We start from the raw sequence: 19,757 nt of genomic DNA, 5'->3' as shown, positions 1-19,757 counted from the left end.
ACCTAGAATTGAGGAATTACTAGCTGCACTGAAATCCGCTCACTATTTCTCCACCTTAGATCTCACCAGTGAGAATTGGCAAGTTCCCGTGGCAGAGACGAATAAAGAGAAGACCGCCTTCACGACACCAATGGGCCTCTAAGTTTAACTACATGCCATTCGGGCTGTGCAACGCACCAGGGACGTTCCAGAGGATGATGGAGTGCTGCCTTGGGCACAAGAATTTTGAGACCGTTCTATTGTACCTGGATGACATAATCGTCTTCTCCGACACCTATGAAGACCATTTGAAGCACCTGGTTGAGGTGTTTGAAGCCCTGTCCAACTTTGGCCTGAAGGTGAAACCAAATGCCACCTGCTGAAGCCCAAGGTGCAGTACCTAGGTCACGTTGTGAGCGCTGAAGGTGTGGCACCGGACCCTGACAAAGTCACCATTATCAGGGACTGGCCAAAACCCAGCACCATTCATGAAGTATGACAGTTCCTCAGGTTGGTAGGCTCCTACCGAAGATTCATTAAAGATTTCACCAAGATAGCTGCACCCCTGCAAGACTTGCTAGTGGGCCAATCCAAGAAGACTAAGAACAAGAGTCCTCTGTTTGAATGGAACAACGGACTAGCAGAATCATTCACTCGGTTGAAGTTGACTCTCACGTGAGATGAAGTCCTGGCCTATCCTGACTATGACCAACCATTTGTACTCTACACAGATGCCAGCAACGTGGGATTGGGAGCAGTGCTGTCCCAGGTGCAGAAAGACAGACAGAGAGAGAGTGACTGCCTACACCAGAAGGAAGCTTCGTCCCACTGAAAGGAACCCTGACAACTATAAATCCTTTAAATTAGAGTTTTTCGCCATAGTCTGGGCTGTAACGGAGCGCTTCAAGCACTACTTGGCATCAGCGAAGTTTACCATCTACATGGACAACAATCCACTGACCCACCTGGAAACGGCAAAACTAGGTGCATTGGAGCAGAGATGGATGGCCCGGTTGTCCAACTACGAGTTTACCATCAAGTACCATGTGGAGACAATCCGGAAGCACTGGAGGAGATCGAGTTACCAGCCTTCCACCGCCCCGAGGCGACCCAGTACTCCCATTGTGTGAGGGACAAGCGCAATGACAGGCGAGAAGTCACGCTGAACCCCTTGCCCCACCATGGATGGGCAGAAACACAGGATAATGAACCAGCAGTCCGCCTAGTAAAGGAGCTACTGACATAAGCTGAATCACACCCTGGTCCAGATGCCCCACAAGAGACCCAACAGTTGTGGAAGGAGAAGGGCAAGCTATTCATCTATGAAGTTAAATTATGTCGGAGGATCATCGATCCACGTACTTACGAGCTGGTCTGGCAAGTGGTAGTCCTGAGGCGGGATGCACCAATTGTCTTGGAAGAGTACCACGATGGAGTAGGACACTTCAGATGGAAGAAATTAGAGGTTCTACTTCGTGAAAGATTCTACTGGATTGGCATGAGAAAAGCCATTGAGACGTGGTGCCGAGAATGTGGCCCCCACAACCTAAGCAGGAAAGACCGTAACAGCCAGAGGGCTCCCCTATAACCCATAGTCACCAAACAGCCACTTGAACTGGTAGCTTTGGATCATGTGAAGCTGACCCCAAGCCGTTCAGGCTATGTCTATGCCCTGACCATAATGGACCATTACTCATGGCTTCTGGTAGTCGTGCCTGTCAAGGACCAAACAGCAAAAATGGCAGCTAAAGCATTTCAACAACACTTTTGTTGACCACATGGTTATCCTGAAAAGGTACTCACTGACAAAGGCCCAGCCTTTGAGGCAGAAGTGTTCCAAGAGTTCTGTAACCTGTACGGATGCAATAAAATCAGGACAACACCGTACCACCTACAGACAAATGGCATGTGCGAGAAGCTGAATCAGGTGGTAGTTGACCTATTAAAAACCTTGCCCCTGGAAGAGAGAAACTTGTGGCCAGAGATTTTGCCGGACTTGGCAGAGCTATACAACCATATCCCGGCGAACTTCACCAACTGTACTCCAGTCTACCTAATGAGAGCGAGACCTGGCAAGTTACCTATTGACTTGGACATGGGAGTCTTAATGCCTGAAACAATATCACCAGGATGCAGACTGGGATACAGAGGGGCAGCAGCAATACCGCAAAGTACAGGATTGCATGGAAAGAAGTTTGTCCCAAGCGAGACAGAGGCAGGAGAGAAACTATAATCAGCACACCCCTGCAGTTCCCTTGTCACCTGGAGAACAAGTTCTATAGAGAAAAAGATGAATGCACAAATTAGAAGATCAGTGGGAGGCTGACCCATACACCGTCATGCCCTCAAACTTTGATAACACCAAGGTGTGTCTCATCAGTAAGGATGAAGGAGAAACCTCAACAGCAGTATTGAGGGACCATCTGAAGGTATGCCCTGACCAACTGAGAGACAGAGAGAATGACAAAGATACCCCTCAACCCATGGAAGAGAAGGAAAAGAAAATCCATACCGTTCTTGGAGATTTTCCTCAGTCATGGACACAGGTAAACCAAGCCATTGTAGTACCTGTTCTGCTCTTTCCTCAACCAACAGCACCTGAAGCAACAGAGACTCAAGTCCAGTTTGAAGACCAGCGGGCTCAAGCAGCAGATGTCACACCAGCAGTGGAGCAAGAGACTCTACCCCCTGCTATCGGTGAATCTGTCATGCCCACAGTGAGCAGGAGTAATCGTAGGAGATCAGGTATACCTGTGCTACATAGAGTCACCCATAGCGTAGCTAATAGTGAGCACACTACACCAGTGGTAGCAAATACAGTGAATCCAGTCAGGACACTATCAATACCTGTACTGCGCAGATCTGCCCGTAATACCAGAGGTCAGATCCCAGCCCGGTATAGCGACTAAAATGTGTAAATAAGTTATAATTGCAACCGCTAAGCAGAGAGTACCTACAGAGACTACTGTATGAACTTTCAAAAATGCATAATAACCTCTTAAAGGACAATTGGGCCACACGACTATGTGTACATAGTTACCCCGGTTTGGCCTAGAAAATAAATCGCCGACGTGGTCAAAGATTAGGCCCATCAATAGAGAGTCCTGTAGCCATGCTCGGGAATGAAGCAAAGGTGGGTTGGGGTGGTTCCCACCTAGGCAACTTAAAAGTCTGGAGGGAACACAAAAGGACCAGTGTTGCCCCAGGAACTTAATTGGTCAATCCTGTTTATTTTACTTTCTGTAATTTTTCCATTTTTGAAACTCTATAAGCCTTTTACCATTGTTCACCTGTTTGCATGTTTTCTTTTTTTTTCCTCAGTCCAGGAGTACTGAATTGTACTAGGGGGGAATGTGGCACCCCAGGAGTCCGGATGCCACAATGGTATTGTCTGCCTCACGGGGGGAGGTGATGTCATGCCTGGAAACAAGGAGGGATCCCTTAATCAGGTAACACGGACATGCAACACCGTCCTGACTCCAGACCAGAAGGGGGAGCTCTAAACCTGGTTTCAGGGGAACTTCCCTATAAATTCTGGCCCGGGGAGGGGTTAGACATTCTGTTAGTGACAGTGAGAGGAGAAGAGGCAAAGGAGAGGAGCCTGGGGTCTGGAGCTGTGAGTGGGCTCACCCCAGAGGAAAGTGCCAAGAGACCGGACATCGGGGTCCGTGGTGGTGTGGGAATTACAGACAGCCACTGAACCCGAAGGGCAGGAGATTACAAGTCTCCTGTCCCATCTAACACCTGCACGTACCACAGCAAGTCAGGAGCCTGGGGCTGCCAGAGAGAGAGAGAGAGAGAGGACAGTGCCCATGGAAGGTTCAGGCTGTCAGCCACACAGGTTGAGAATACAGACACTGAGAGGACTCGTACAGAGCTTCAGGCAGTAAGGGTCAGATATACAGCGCAGAAGGAAGGCCTCCGAACCCACCTGGCTAAGTGGATCCCAAGCTGTTTCCAGGCTGCCCGGACCCCACCATCACCTGTTACCTGTACCCTGGACTGTACCTGAATTCTACCATTAAAAGGTAAAGGAAACTGTTATCCCTGTGTACTGCAATTATTTCCTGCACCCCACCGTCAATCATCCCTCTTACCAATTACACGTGGGAGCCCTGGGGACCAAGCTCTAATTCTGGGGAGCTATACCATCTAAGCCGCAAAACCATCAGCCCCAGAGGACCCCTTTAAGCAGTGTCAGCCACCCCTGGCCGAATACCACAGGTGGCGTCACGAGTATACTACATACTACATTAGACTTTATTTCCATTTTCATTAACCCCTTTTACTAGACGCCCAGGGCCATCGACCGGGTCACTGCCACCGTGACCACCCCTTTAAGAACAGAACCGGCCCGGTACCGAGTACCCCACGGTTCTAGCGGGTGCTCCACATGTCTGACCAAATGAGAATCATGAGGTCAAAGTTACTGGCCAATGAGCTCAGAGACAGAATTGTGACAAGGCACAGATCTGGCCAAAGTTACAGCAGAATTTCTGCAGTACTCAAGGTTCCTAAGAGCACAGTGGCCTCCATAATCCTTAAATAGAAGAAGTTTGTGACCAGCAGAAGTCTTCCTAGACCTGGCCGTCCAGCCAAACTGAGCAATCGTGGGAGAAGAGCCTTGGTGAGAGAGGTAAAGAAGAACCCCAAGATCACTGTGGCTGAGCTCCAGAGATGCAGTAGGGAGATGGGAGAAAGTTCCACAAAGTCAACTATCACTGCAGCCCTCCACCAGTCAGGCCTTTATGGCAGAGTGGCCCGACGGAAGCCTCTCCTCAGTGCAGGACATATGAAAGCCCGCATAGAGTTTGAAAAAACATATGAAGGACTTCCAGACTATGAGAAATAAGATTCTCTGGTCTGATGAGATGAAGGTAGACCTTTTTGGTGAAAATTCTAAGCGATATGTGAACTTTTGATCAGGGTCATTTGGATGTTTTGGGTTGTCATTATGATTTTAAAAGAGAAAACTCAGTAGTTTGACAATAAATGGCTTCACCCAACCACTGACCATGAGTGAAGAAAAAGTTTTGGTGCTATCATTCATATTCTCTGAAAATAGGCCAAGAAAGCAAAAATTCTGCCGGGGTATGTAACCTTTTGAGCACAACTGTGTGTGTGCAAGATATATATAGATACAAATATATATATACATATATATACTGTGTATATGTATGTGTGTATATATATATGTATATATATATATATATATATATATATATATACATATATATATACACTGTGTATATATATACTGTATATATATATATATATAGTATATATATATATACTGTGTATATATATAATATAAACATCTGCAAGGAGTTTGTATGTTCTCTCCGTGTTTGCGTGGGTTTCCTCCGGGTTCTCCGGTTTCCTCCCACATTCCAAAGACATACTGATAGTGAATTTAGATTGTGAGCCCCAACGGGGACAGTGATGATAATGTGTGCAAAACTGTAAAGCGCTGCGGAATATGTTAGCGCTATATAAAAATAAAGATTATTATATATATATATATTTGTATGTATGTTTGTGTACCCTATCATCAGGGCAGAGTAAAGTACTGCAGTGCGCAGGTGCTGGGCCTCTCTGACCTTTCCCGGCACCTGCGCACTGCAGTACTTTCCTCAACAGGACAGATAAGTACGCCTGCGCCGCAGCGCAATGCCGGGGAGCGATGAAGCAACAGGAGGGCGGCATCGCAAGAAGATGGGAGGCGCCGGACCCGGACCTGCAACACCCGGGTGAGTATAATAAAACTTAATTTTCTCATCTTTTGGGTCTGGTTGGGGGCTCATATACAGCATTATAGAATGCTGTATATAAGCCCTGAAATGCAGTGGCCGTATGTCTTATCTGCCAAAACTGCTGACAGGTTTGCTTTAATGGTTGAGCAAATGTAGCAGGGTAACTTTAAAGTTGATAATTTTGTATGGCCCCAGAAGGATAGTATAAAGACCCAAATTGCCCCTGGCAGAAAAATTGTTCCCCACCCCTGCCCTATAGCAATGCCTATGGTGTATATTGAAACTATAGAAAGTGTGCAGAAGAAAAGAATACATAGGTAATATATTCATAAATGCTGTTGCATGAAAATACCACTAGATGGCGATGCTGTTCTTGTAAACAATGCAAGTACGATGTGGATGATACATTTTAATGTCATTAGTTAATCATTGATTTTTCATCCTTTTTTATTCATTAGAGGTAAAAGTATTGATTTTCAGTTATTAAAAATATCCTGTAAAAATGTTAATGGCCCGTACGGGGATCGAACCCGCGACCTTGGCGTTATTAGCACCACGCTCTAACCAACTGAGCTAACCGGCCACAGATGGGGTGTGCTGTAAAAAGCAGTGTTTTTGGAACTTCAGGATAGTGAAGTGACCGACAGTTCTGAGGTTTGAAGTGCTACTTTGTAACTCTGAGTAGTAGTGATTTACATTGGTAAATCCTCTGAAATAATTAACTTTGCAAATACATCAAGGTGGTTGTCCTACTAAAACAAGTTATCACCTATCTTATCAATCGGTGAGGATCCAATTGATTGGACCTGATGGAACAGGGAACGTTATCTCTGTACAGTCATGGCCAAAAGTTTTGAGAATGACACCAAAATTATATTTTCACATGATCTGCTGCCCTCTGGTTTTTATTAGTGTTTGTCTGATGTTTATATCACATACAGAAATATAATTGCAATCATATTATGAGTACCAATAGGTTATATTGACAGTTAGAATGAGTTAATGCAGCAAGTCAATATTTGCAGTGTTGACCCTTCTTCAAGACCTCTGCAATTCTCCCTGGCATGCTCTCAATCAACTTCTGGACCAAATCCTGACTGATAGCAGTCCATTCTTGCATAATCAATGCTTGCATTTTGCCAGAATTCGTTGGTTTTTGTTTGTCCACCAGTCTCTTGATGATTGACCACTAGTTCTCAATGGGATTAAGATCTGGGGAGTTTCCAGGCCATGGACCCAAAATCTCTATGTTTTGTTCCATGAGCCATTTAGTTATCACCCTTGCTTTATGGCAAGGTGCTCCATCATGCTGGAAAAGGCATTGTTGGGCGCCAAACTGCTCTTGGACGGTTGGGAGAAGTTGCTCTTGGAGGACATTCTGGTACCATTCTTTATTCATGGCTGTGTTTTTAGGCAAGACTGTGAGTGAGCCGATTCCCTTGGCTGAGAAGCAACCCCACACATGAATGGTTTCAGGATGCTTTACAGTTGGCATGAGACAAGACTGGTGGTAGCGCCCACCTCTTCTTCTCCGAATAAGCTGTTTTCCAGATGTCCCAAACAATCAAAAAGGGGATTCATCAGAGAAAATGACTTTGCCCCAGTCCTCAGCAGTCCACTCCCTGTACCTTTTGCAGAATATCAGTCGGTCACTGATGTTTTTTCTGGAGAGAAGTGGCTTCTTTGCTGCCCTCCTTGAAACCAGGCCTTGCTCAAAGAGTCTCCGCCTCACAGTGCGTGCAGAAGCACTCACACCAGCCTGCTGCCATTCCTGAGCAAGCTCGGCACTGCTGGTAGTCCGATCCCACAGCTGAAACAGTTTTAAGATACGGTCCTGGCGCTTGCTGGTCTTTCTTGGGCGCCCTGGAGCCTTTTTGACAACAATGGAAGCTCTCTCCTTGAAGTTCTTGATGATGCGATAGATTGTTGACTGAGGTGCAATCTTTGTAGCTGCGATACTCTTCCCTGTTAGGCCATTTTTGTGCAGTGCAATGATGGCTGCACGTGTTTCTTTAGAGATAACCATGGTTAACTGAAGAGAAACAATGATACCAAGCACCAGCCTCCTTTTAAAGTGTCCAGTGATGTCATTCTTACTTAATCATGACTGATTGATCGCCAGCCCTGTCCTCATCAACACCCACACCTGTGTTAATGGATCAATCACTAAAACGATGTTAGCTGCTCCTTTTAAGGCAGGACTGCAATGATGTTGAAATGTGTTTTGGGGGTTAAAGTTCATTTTCTGGGCAAATATTAACTTTGCAAGTATAGTAATTGCTGTTAAGCTGATCACTCTGACATTCAGGAGTATATGCAAATTGCCATTAGAAAAAATCAAGCAGTAGACTTTGGAAAAATTAATATTTGTCTCATTCTCAAAACTTTTGGCCATGACTGTAGTAATGGAGTGCCTGACTGCTGCTCCAACCATTCTCTAGGGGTGCTGCGCACTTGGCTTGGCTTTTTCCTGAGGCTCTTATCTTAGAGAAGCAATGGAGCTCTGGTTGGGGGTAATGGGGATGAAAAGCCTCCGATTTGCTGATCAGAGCGGGTCACCCTCCGAGGATAGTGATAATTTGCATTTACCTGACAATTCCTTGAAACACTGTTCTAGTCCAGACCTTTAATCATCTGTAGAGTAGCAAGGAAGAGGGTAGGGTCAGGCTACACAGGGATTTTACCATGGCGACACATAAGAGCTGTATACACCAAACGGTAGAAAACTATTTTCAAAGCAGATTTATTTTTATATTTATTAGAGCAATAAAAATCATTCTAAAGTTACACACGCACTGTGACAAGACAGGAAAATTGCATTCAAAATATTTTTTCTGTTTCTATCGATAAACAATACAAAATAGTCATTTAATCTATGCAGAGAAGTATTGGGACACACGTCTTATCTATGCAGAGAAGTATTGGGACACACGTCTTTTGAATTCAGAGTTTTCATCCAGCCCCATTGTCTCTAGCGTACAACCTCCAGTCCCGTTGTATAAGCTCCAGCCCTGCCATGCCGTCTGCCATACCAGCGCGGTCCTGTAATAGGAAGGACAGGGGTAACAAGTCCGTTCATGACACTTCCCCTTCCTAAATCTTCCTCCTTCACCTGTGAGTGACATTATTGAGTAGTGGAAAGAGTAGTGCATAGTCCAGACCTTTTCTGGTATTAGCACAAACACTGCGCCCCTGCCGGGAGCTACATGGCCGAGCAGCTGCATGCAGCCGTACATCACCAAGCACAATGCCGAGCGTTGGATGGAGTGGTGTAAAGCCGCCACCACTGGACTCTGGATGACACGCATTCTGTGCAGTGTCGGATGACACTGCTCTATCTGCGTCTGATGGAGGAGCCTTGGTTTGGTGACTCCAGGAGGACGTTACCCCCTGACTGCATTGTGCCTCCTGTACAGATGGAGGAGAAGGGATAGTGTTATGGGCTTGTTTCTCAGGGTGTTTTCAGCTTTTTAGGTCCAATGAAAGGAAATCTTAATTCTTCAGCACATGACATTGTGTAAAATTGTAACTTCCAGCTTTATAAGAACAGTTAAGAGAAGGCTCTTTTCTGTGCCCTATGACTGTGCCCGCTGCCCAGAACAAGGTTGACAAAGACATGGCTGAGGGAGTTTGGTGGAAGACCACGATCGGCCACACAGAGTCCGGACCTCAACCCAATACAACACCTTCAGGATGAACTTAGACAGAGATTGTGAGCCCGGCCTCTGCCCAACATCAGGGTCTGACCTCACAAATGCTCTGCTGGATGAAGGAGCAAAAATTCCCACAGACCACTCCAAGATGTTTTAGAAGTCCTTCTCGGAGAAGTGGAGGCTGTAATAGCCAAGATGTGGGGGGGGGGGGGGACACAATACCTGTATATCAATCTGTACTAATCATTCACCAGCTTTAATCATTTTCTGCTGCCACCAAGTATTAATTAACTTTGGTGTCTCCTCGATACTCTAGGGGGGTTTTCTGACCGAAATTACGATTGGAGTTCCGAAGAGGAAGAATATGAAAAAAAGGCTCAACCTGTCCAGGTGCTGGTGGTTAAAGACGACCATTCCTTCGAGCTGGATGAAGGGGCATTGAACCGAATTCTGCTTTCTGAAGACGTGAGGGATAAGGAGGTTGTGGCCGTATCAGTGGCAGGAGCATTCAGGAAAGGAAAGTCCTTCCTCATGGACTTCATGCTGCGATACATGTATAAAACGGTATTGATCTACTTGCGCCTTGTCTTACTATATATCCACTGACGGCAATGGTAGATTATGTGATGTTATCTGAATATGTGCGCTCCGGAGCAAGCCTGTCTATAGCTGTAATTATTGTGGAATCAAAAATAACCAGTAGCCCAAAAAGCCCCAAAGTCTTCATAGGAAAGGTCATTTCTGATCACGTCCAACCAACGGTTGATAAATGAGGTGACACCTCTATATCTGTCCTAAAAGTGGCCTCATGTACCCAATGATGTGCTGGGGACAATAATGACAGGACGAGGAACATACAACCCCCATCCAATGTATTGCTAGAGGACAATGGCTTCCATCAAATTTCTATATCGTCTATTGGCACGAGTATATGGCATCCAACAAGAATAAAAAAAAAACCTGTGTGCGGCCGTGCACCTCAAGTGTCAGTATTAGGCCATGGTCATACGTTCTGTATTTGGTCAGTATTTTACATCAGTATTTGTAAGCCAAAACCAGGAGTGGGTGATAAATGCAGAAGTGGTGCATATGTTTCTATTATACTTTTCCTCTATTTGTTCCACTCCTGGTTTTGGCTTAGGGTACCGTCACACAGTGGCACTTTGATCGCTAGGACGGCACGATCCGTGACGTTCCAGCGACATCGTTACGATCTCGCTGTGTCTGACACGCTACTGCGATCAGGGACCCCGCTGAGAATCGTACGTCGTAGCAGATCGTCTGAAACTTTATTTCGTCGCTGGATCTCCCGCTGACATCGCTGAATCGGCATGTGTGACGCCGATTCAGCGATGTCTTCACTGGTAACCAGGGTAAACATCGTGTTACTAAGCGCAGGGCTGCACTTAGTAACCCGATGTTTACCCTGGTTACCAGCGTAAACGTAAAAAAAACAAACACTACATACTTACCTTCAGCTGTCTGTCCCCGGCGCTCTGCTTCTCTGCACTCTTCCTGCATCCTGTGTCAGCGCCGGCCAGCCAGAAAGCACAGCAGTGACGTCACCGTTCTGCTTTACGGCTGACCGGCGCTGACAGTGCAGAGGAAAGCGGAGCGCCGGAGGACAGACAGCTGAAGGTAAGTATGTAGTGTTTGTTTTTTTTACGTTTACGCTGGTAACCAGGGTAAACATCGGGTTACTAAGCGCGGCCCTGCGCTTAGTAACCCGATGTTTACCCTGGTTACCAGGGGACTGGCATAGTTGGTCGCTGGAGAGCTCTCTGTGTGACAGCTCTCCAGCGACCACACAGCGACGAAACAGCGACGCTGCAGCGATCGGCATCGTTGTCGTATCGCTGCAGCGTCGTTTCAGTGTGACGGTACCCTTACAGATACTGATGTAAAATACTGACCAAATACTGACCGTGTGAACGTGGTCTTAGTCGAGCTTTCTGACCCCATGACACTCTTCTTTATAGGAGCCCGTGGATTGGCTTGGAGATTATAACGCACCACTGTCTGGGTTTTCATGGAGAGGTGGATCGGAACGAGAGACTACAGGAATTCAGATATGGAGTGAAATATTCTTGGTGGACAAGCCTGATGGGAAAAAGGTAAAAGATTTGTGCCGCCAAAAAAAGCGGTATCAAAGTTTTTTATTCCAATGCTAAGAAAAGTTTTCTCTGTGTGATCAGTTCATTCTAAAAATAAAAAAAAATATCCCTTATTTACTCTCCCCAGGTCTAGCGCTGAGTCTCCACCACTGCTCTCAGTGTCTATTGTTTGGCTGCAGCGGTGATGTCACGTTAACAGTGTTCTAGCCAATCACTGAGCTAGTGCCATGTACATTGGCTGAGCCACTGAACTAATTGATTGGCTCCAGGGATGTCAAGTTAATGTCACTGTTGCAGCCAAACAGACACCAAGACAGTGGCAGAGACTCAGCACCGGACTTGGGTAGGATGAGTAAAGCACAGTTTGTTTGTTTTTTTAGAACAAATTGACAGTATGTGAAAACTCTTCTGAGTGGGGATGACCCACAATAATGTTCAGACAGCAAGATTGTAATTATAACATGTAAAACTATGAAAAAAAATAATAAATGTTCAAAAGTTATCTGAAATTATGTTTGCAGGCTTTAGAACTGTATATAAAAGTAGGATGTCAATTGCAAACTTCTCAATACTGGTTGCTATGTCTTAATATGTGACAGCCATACCTTACTGCTTCTGCCGTAGTTATGGATATTGTCATTGTATAAGGCCAGTCTCACACATCCAGATAATTCCGGTACCGGAATTGTCGGTGTCCGTGAGCACACGTAGGCCATCCGTGTGGCACACGTGTGCCGCCCGTGTGCCGACTGGGTACCACACGGAGCATGCAGGAGACAGCGCTAGAGATAAGTGCTGTCCCCTGCATCTGGTGCTGAAGCCGCCATTCATATCTTCTCTCCAGCAGCGTTCGCTGGCGAGAAGATATGAAAAATCCTTTTTTTTTTCTGTTTTTCGTGTTTAAAATAAAGATCCCTGTCCCCACCCCCTTCCCACCCACTGTGTGCCCGCCCGCTCTTAATAAAATACTCACCCGGCTCCCTCGCAGCGTCCTGTCCTCGCCGCACCTTCTCCTGTATGAGCGGTCACGTGGTGCCGCCCATTACAGTGATGAATATGCGGCTCCACCCCTATGGGAGGTGGAGCCGCATATTCATGACTGTAATCGGCGGCCCCACGTGACCGCTCATACAGGAGAAGGGGCGGCCAGGACAGGAAGCAGCGCCAGCGAGGGAGCCGGGTGAGTATTTTATTAACAGCGGGCGAGCGCACAGGGGATGGGAGGGGGGTGGGGACAGGGATCTTTATTTTTAACACGAAAAACAAAACAAAAAAGGATTTTTCATATCTTCTCGTCAGCGAACGCTGCTGGAGAGAAGATATTAATGGCGGCTTCAGCACCATGTGGGGGGGACAGCGCTTACTGTAGCGCTGTCTCCTGCACGGCACACGGACTGCATATTGATTTCAATGTGTCTACGTGAGTCAGTATCTCCTGTACGTGAGGAAACTGTCACCTCACGTACTGGAGCCACTGACGTGTGAAACCGGCCTAAGAGACATGCAAAACTATGTAAATTCATGTGATTGCAAAGGAGCCTATTAAATCCTCTGCTTCTCCAGAAAAGATGCTCCCGTGATCCTTGACAGTCTCTGTTATATTCCCGGAGTGATGACATGCCATACATGACCGCTGCAGCCAATCGCTGGCCTCACCAGTGGTGCTATAATGTACAGCATGGCATTATTTTTATATTTATAACATTTTCTGCAGCTGGTTTAATTTTTTCTAATTTTTGTACAAACCCTTTAAGACTCTGTCGTATACAGCTTCTCCTCATGGAATCCATATATGCAGTGTCAAAAATAGCAAAACAGCAGAAAATCCAATAATGCGGAAGGTTTTTTATTTTTATTCTGCAGGTTGCAGTATTGCTAATGGACACGCAAGGGACATTTGACAGTCAATCAACGTTGAGAGACTCAGCCACAGTGTTTGCCCTGAGCACAATGATCAGCTCCATTCAGGTAAGGTTTTACACAAAGATCCATCAATTAGTTTAGAGCATCTGTCTGCCCATGGCGCAAACCAATTCCACTTAGGCTCTGGGAATATGATGATTTTAGCATTTAGGGCTGCATTCCCACGATGAGCTTTTGGTGAGTTTTTGATGTTACAGATTTTCTGCACTATTTGTCAAGAATATTGGAGATATAATTTCATGTCAATCATTTGTATCCTATCTGGCATGGGATTATAAAGCCCCCTTCAGCCTGCAGCTCTTTGAGAACACCTATTTCAGCAGGGAGAGTCAAGCCTCAAAAGGCTGTGACAGATCTCACACCTTGAGCCAGCTAAGTTCAGAACAAAGGCTTACTTGCCATGTGGGTACAATGCGGTTAAACTTATTGGTTAAAGGGACTCTGTCACCTGAATTTGGAGGGAACAATTTTCAGCCATGGAGGCGGGGTTTTCGATTCACCCTTTCCTTACCCGCTGGCTGCATGCTGGCTGCAATATTGGATTGAAGTTAATTCTCTGTCCTCCATAGTACATGCCTGTGCAAGGCAAGATTGCCCTTTAAGACAGGTTTTCATAAGGATTTCATAAGGAGAATATGGACTTATTGTATGTACTGGCCACACTCCGGTTACATTTTCAAGATCTCTGGAACAGGTCAAATGCCTTCCAGGGTCTCGATCTGTTCTATCACCACAGGGTGAAAAAAAATGCAGCATGGCTAGTAGGAACCAGATAGCTAAGATGTGTTTCAACACATAGCAGGGGCTGGTCGGATCCGATGGTGCCAAAACCACCTCCCTAGGACCATCCATTAAGGAGTTATGACCTATCATAAGTTTTGGAGTTTTTAGTTGCTAGAGGCAAGGGGAGAGGATTTAGGTGCAGTCCAGAGGGCAGGATGGGAGTGACCCAAAGGGGATAAATGCTAGTGTAAGACCATGTGGTCTCTCTCTCTGGTATGCTTTTGGCCCACTTCCAAACATCGGGGGTCACGTTGAGTAACGTGCTATGAAGGACCTAGGATCCACCTGGCAACCCAAGCCCCCTGCAGCCCAGCGCACACATGGTTAAACATCAACCCAGTAATTGACATGATCCATCTGCTTATGTTTTGTCCTACTGCTATTTGTATTTGCATATCTGCCATTATATATGTGTAACCATCAAGTATGCACTGCATTGTCTAGTGTGATTTTAAAGCAATTATAGATTTAAACACTAATTTTTTTTTATTTTTATTTGTTTAAAGGTGTATAATTTGTCTCAGAATGTGCAAGAAGATGACCTGCAACACTTACAAGTAATTCAGTGTTTACTGCTCATGTCCCTATGCAGTGGAAAGAATCAGAAATTAAATCAGAATGACACATGCAGAATTTGCTGCTTTTTGTGCTGCAGATTTATTGTGAATTTCTTTCTTTTAATTGAAAAGGCGAATTCTACAATGAAAATTTGCAGCTTTTATGCAAGATAATGAAAATCCTTATATGCTGATTTTTCTGCATATATATTTCCACTAGATGTGGAAGAACAACCCTGTCCATGTGCACTGTTCTGTACATTGCTGCAGGTTTATTTTGTGCAGCATTTAAACCCTACTTTGGACAGATTGTATGTATGAGAACTAATAATTACAGCTGTACACCTTGAAATAGACTAACTCTACACCTGGAAAGAATTTAGCAGATTTGCTTTGCCTGTGACGTTGCCCCGCATTTAACAATCCCTCTACCTATGTACCCAAGAATAGGCTTAAGAGTGCATGGACCCATAGTGGCTAAGGTTGGGTTCACATCACGTCTCAGTACCCGTTTAGGACTTTGTCTGGGACTTCTGCCTTAATCCTGTTTTTTAGGATTGTGTCCAGCTAAACAGACAGACGCTGTCCGAATAGGAGTCAGAAAGAATCCAAAGAGTCATACTGTGGACTCTGTTTGCCTCATTGAAATCAATGGCCCCACTGGGTGCAATACTGAATTCCACCAGAAACTTAGATCTATGCCTTCTATGATCCAGATACAGGCATAGATCTAAGTAACAGTTACTTCATGCCAGTATTTGCAAGTTTTTCTTCTTTTTGGTATTTTTATAACACAAGTCATGTATATGTAGCACATAGTTCCAGACCCCATCGTTCCCTCCCCGGGTCTCCTTTTGATTAGTATTAGTGATGAGCCAATATACTCGTTACTCGAGATTTTGTGAGCAGGCTCGGGTGACCTCCTAGTATTTTTTAGTGCTTGGAAATGTAGTTTTCTTCACCGCAGCTGAATGATTTACATCTGATAGCCAGCATAAGTACATGTGGGGGTTGCCTGGTTGTTAGGGAATCCCCACATATAATCAAGCTGGCTAAGAGATGTAAATCATTCAGCTTAAAGGAAACCTGTCACCCCGAAAATCGCGGGTGAGGTAAGCCCACCGGCATCAGGGGCTTATCTACAGCATTCTGTAATGCTGTAGATAAGCCCCCGATGTTACCTGAAAGAGGAGAAAAAGACGTTAGATTATACTTACCCAGGGGCGGTCCCGCTGCTGGTCCGGTCGGATGTGCGTCTCTGGTCCGCTGCGGCGCCTCCCATCTTCATTCCAAGACGTCCTCTTCTGATCTTCAGCCACGGCTCCGGCGCAGGCGTACTTTGTCTGCCCTGTTGAGGGCAGAGCAAAGTACTGCAGTGCGCAGGCGCCAGGCCTCTCTGACCTTTCCGGCGCCTGCGCACTGCAGTACTTTTTTCTGCCCTCAACAGGGCAGACAAAGTACGCCTGTGCTGGAGCTGAAGATCAGAAGAGGACGTCTTGGAATGAAGATGGGAGGCGCCACAGCAGACCAGAGACACCCATCTGACCGGACCAGCAGCGGGACCACCCCTGGGTGAGTATAATCTAACGTCTTTTTCTCCTCTTTCAGGTAACATCGGGGGCTTATCTACAGTATTACAGAATGCTGTAGATAAGCCCCTGATGCCGGTGGGCTTACCTCACCCGCGAATTTCGGTGTGACAGGTTCTCTTTAAGTGAGGAAAACTAAATCTCCGAGCACTAAAAAATACTCGGAGGTCACCCGAGCGTGCTCCGGAAATCTCGAGTAACAAGTATATTCACTCATCACTAATTAGTATAGAACCTTTTAGCCTCTCATTCATTGCCTTTACTATGTTTTAGTGTTTCTGTATCAATCCCACATCAAATGATATACAAAGTAAGTATTTCACTATCTGACTTGTTCCCCCACATCTAGCTCTTCACAGAATATGGCAGATTGGCTATGGAAGAGACATTCCTGAAACCATTTCAGGTCAGTAGATTTTATACTGGATAGCTGCATTTGATAAATGGAAACTCCAGTTAAACTGACTTTTCTATTGTACATATTGTTCATTAGGAAACATAGCGTTATCTTTACAAGATGGGGCATTTATGATTGTAAATCCTCTGTGGATGTCACTTTTCTCTCTGTGACATAAGAGCTCAGTATGGATGGCGCTGAGCACTTTGCGTCTGAGCCTTTTGTCGGCAGCATATCAGCTTTCCAGCGTGTTTCCGTATAAAACACATCTTTCACCGGGTTTATACTGCTGTATCAGAGCGCTGGGCTCCGTAATTATCACTATGGTGTAGTTTCCACAAAATCACAATTTACGAGGTGCAGTGTGAGCAGAGCCAGGACTCCTCTCGATGATATGTACAAGGTCCCCTGTACTCCTGAGCTGCGGACTTTCCGCACCCTCCTGCCACTGATTGACATATTTTTCCCTACTACTGTGTATATGTGTAATTACTGTGTAATTTCAAAAGCGAAGGGAAAGCCAGCAGCGCATAAAAACGAAGGATTTCTGTACTCATACATTTCATTCAGAGGACTCCCAGCTGGGTGTATGCACCTGATAAGTTGTGATTTTATGGAAAGTACATCATATAGCTGGGCAGCTTTTTCACATACAGATGGGGAATAAACATATCTACTGTGGACAATATTACACCATTTTGTTTCTTGCTGAGTACGTGGAGCCAGTAGGGTCATGTAGAAGAGTTTGCAGCTATTGAGCAGACAGGACATGTCAGGGTATACTCATATAGCTGCCATTTGTATGTTTGGCCAGTGCGCTGTCCATGTGAAGAATGGACTCAATGTTGGCCTGTGTCCTAGTCCACCTGGGCTATTTTCCACATGGTCCTCTTGTGGAAAAAATCAGTGTGCGTTTGACTACTCTGATTTATAGACCAGACTACTGCTTGCACCGTAAATGTCGGCAGGTCCTGCACATTCCGCAATATGGTGGACGTGACTGGTCCAATAAGTTCAGCTGCCAGTGTGAGCATAGCCTTTATGGTAAGTTCAGACACATATATTTTTACCTAGACTGCTGCTCGTGTGCACAGGAACCACATGGACAACCCACTGACCCAATGTTACTTAACCTGCAAGTGCATTTGCTCGATATTCTCAGCATGTACTCATCGCTTTGTGGACGAGACAGGGCTATTTTAAATGTTAGAAAACTCTTGCTCCCGTCTGTGGTGGCCTGGAGATGAGCCTACAGACCCAGTTATGGCTGCAAACTTCGAGAATGGTAACATTCTCAGCCATAGAGTCGCAGGGAACACTGTACTCTACATGCATGTTCTCATACTGTATATCACTGTGGTTGTGATCAAACATGAGTAACGGATGATCCCAAAGGTGGTACTTTAAGATAAAATGTTACTTTATTGAAAACAATTAAAACAAAACATTAACAATAGAAAGGTGCTAGATCCATTTAAAGAGGGCTTCATTGCCATGGGGTATTCCAATACATTGGCTAAAGTGAAGATAAATAGAAATACCTAAATTTAGTGAGAGTAGGCTACAGAATCTTATAGTAAACCTTTTTAGAATGTGATTTGGTTCCCAGCAGTGTGAGAGTCAATGGTCCATCCTCACAAATGCATTGTATGTTTGTAAGCAACAACGAAGCTATTCTCAATTTGTTAGATTATTGGGCTGATCTCAGACTGCCCCTATGTGTCTATATAAGCTGAGTCATAGAGTGATTGTTTTAATTGTTTTCAATAAAGTAACATTTTATCTTAAAGTATCACCTTTGGGATCATCCTTTACTCATGCTTGATCCCCATCACAGTGACATATTATCTTGCTAAAGTGGTACATTACCCTTATTGTTGATGGGTTTAACTACTTGGGGGCACCCAATTGTGAATAAAATAAGGTATGTTCTCATGTAGTGAATAAGCGACAGATTTGCAGGCAGAAAATATATACCGTAAGTAGTAGGTTGGCGGATGAGATGTTACCATATTTTACATACAAGTTTTGCAAAACAGCTGCAAAGTAAATTGCCCCACAGTGCAGATGAATGATCTGCAGGATTTCAATCTAACTGTCTGTAATGTGTATGATGGAGCGGTGTGCTGTGCATGCTTGTCTGCTGTGCTCTTAAGACCTTCCCATGACTCGCATCTCTGCTGACTCAGTGCAGTCGGGTGTGTTCTGGAGCCCAGAGTCTGTCACTACTACAGAAAGATTCCAGCTGTGGGCCGAAGTGCCAAACACAACACCCTATTAGTTCTAGGCCTTGGCCATTGGACGCCGACTTTCTCCTCTAATACCGATTCACTATTGGAAGGAATGGAAGGCGCACGGACTTTTGACTTGATTTTTAGGATACTTTTCTAATGATATTTCAGGCACATTCTTCCCATACTTCGTCATACTCAGATTAGCTCATTGCTGCTCTCTGTCAGCAGTGCAACACCCTGAATGTGATAGAAACACCCAGCAGTGTGCTCCAGGCTCCGAATTACCCAGTATTTTATTTTTATACTTCTGGCTGAGAGTTGTATATGTGCAACCTGCGGCCGTCCGGGAACACTACAGTTGGAAAGCCACAAATTGGAGACCACCTAATAGCTACTCTGCCTGGTCTTGGTCCCTTTAACTCTACCTGCTGTATAAATGAATGAATTCATATTTCTTATCTGCAAATGATATTTCAGCCCTGGATGTATATCCAATGATGAGTCGGCAGACTTGTCACATATTTTTCCTGGCACAGTGGGGAAATAGTTGGAAGGAAATGTCACCAACATTTTTATTTATGAAGAATGGGATTAGGATATCTTGGAGATGGCCGGTGTCATGTCTTGTCGCACATGTTTCCAATCACAAGTTATTTTGGAGATCTTCCCAGGCAAGCTCTCTGAGCGGGTCAAGCACGGGATCGTCCAGAGAATGTCTGCACACCAGTAATAGATAAACGCCACTCCTTCCTGATAAATCGGCTGCTTCCTGGAG

At 45.2% G+C, this 19,757-nt stretch overlaps 1 protein-coding gene across 2 annotated transcripts in view; it reads left to right on the top strand.

Annotated features, from left to right (window-relative positions):
• The window catches only part of ATL1 (atlastin GTPase 1), a 40,995-nt gene that overhangs the window by 7,606 nt on the left and 13,632 nt on the right, over positions 1-19,757 (top strand). For both annotated transcript variants that reach the window (XM_069735234.1, XM_069735244.1), the window contains 5 exons: positions 9,702-9,949; positions 11,365-11,499; positions 13,363-13,467; positions 14,712-14,762; positions 16,701-16,757. In XM_069735234.1, coding sequence (XP_069591335.1) covers positions 9,702-9,949; positions 11,365-11,499; positions 13,363-13,467; positions 14,712-14,762; positions 16,701-16,757 — 596 coding nt within the window. The remainder of the gene's footprint in view (positions 1-9,701; positions 9,950-11,364; positions 11,500-13,362; positions 13,468-14,711; positions 14,763-16,700; positions 16,758-19,757) is intronic.

Source organism: Ranitomeya imitator, chromosome 1, assembly GCF_032444005.1.
Source record: "Ranitomeya imitator isolate aRanImi1 chromosome 1, aRanImi1.pri, whole genome shotgun sequence".
Classification (NCBI taxonomy): Eukaryota; Metazoa; Chordata; class Amphibia; order Anura; family Dendrobatidae; genus Ranitomeya; species Ranitomeya imitator.
Note: the sequence above shows the minus strand (reverse complement) of the source record. Positions and strands in the feature narration are given on the sequence as shown.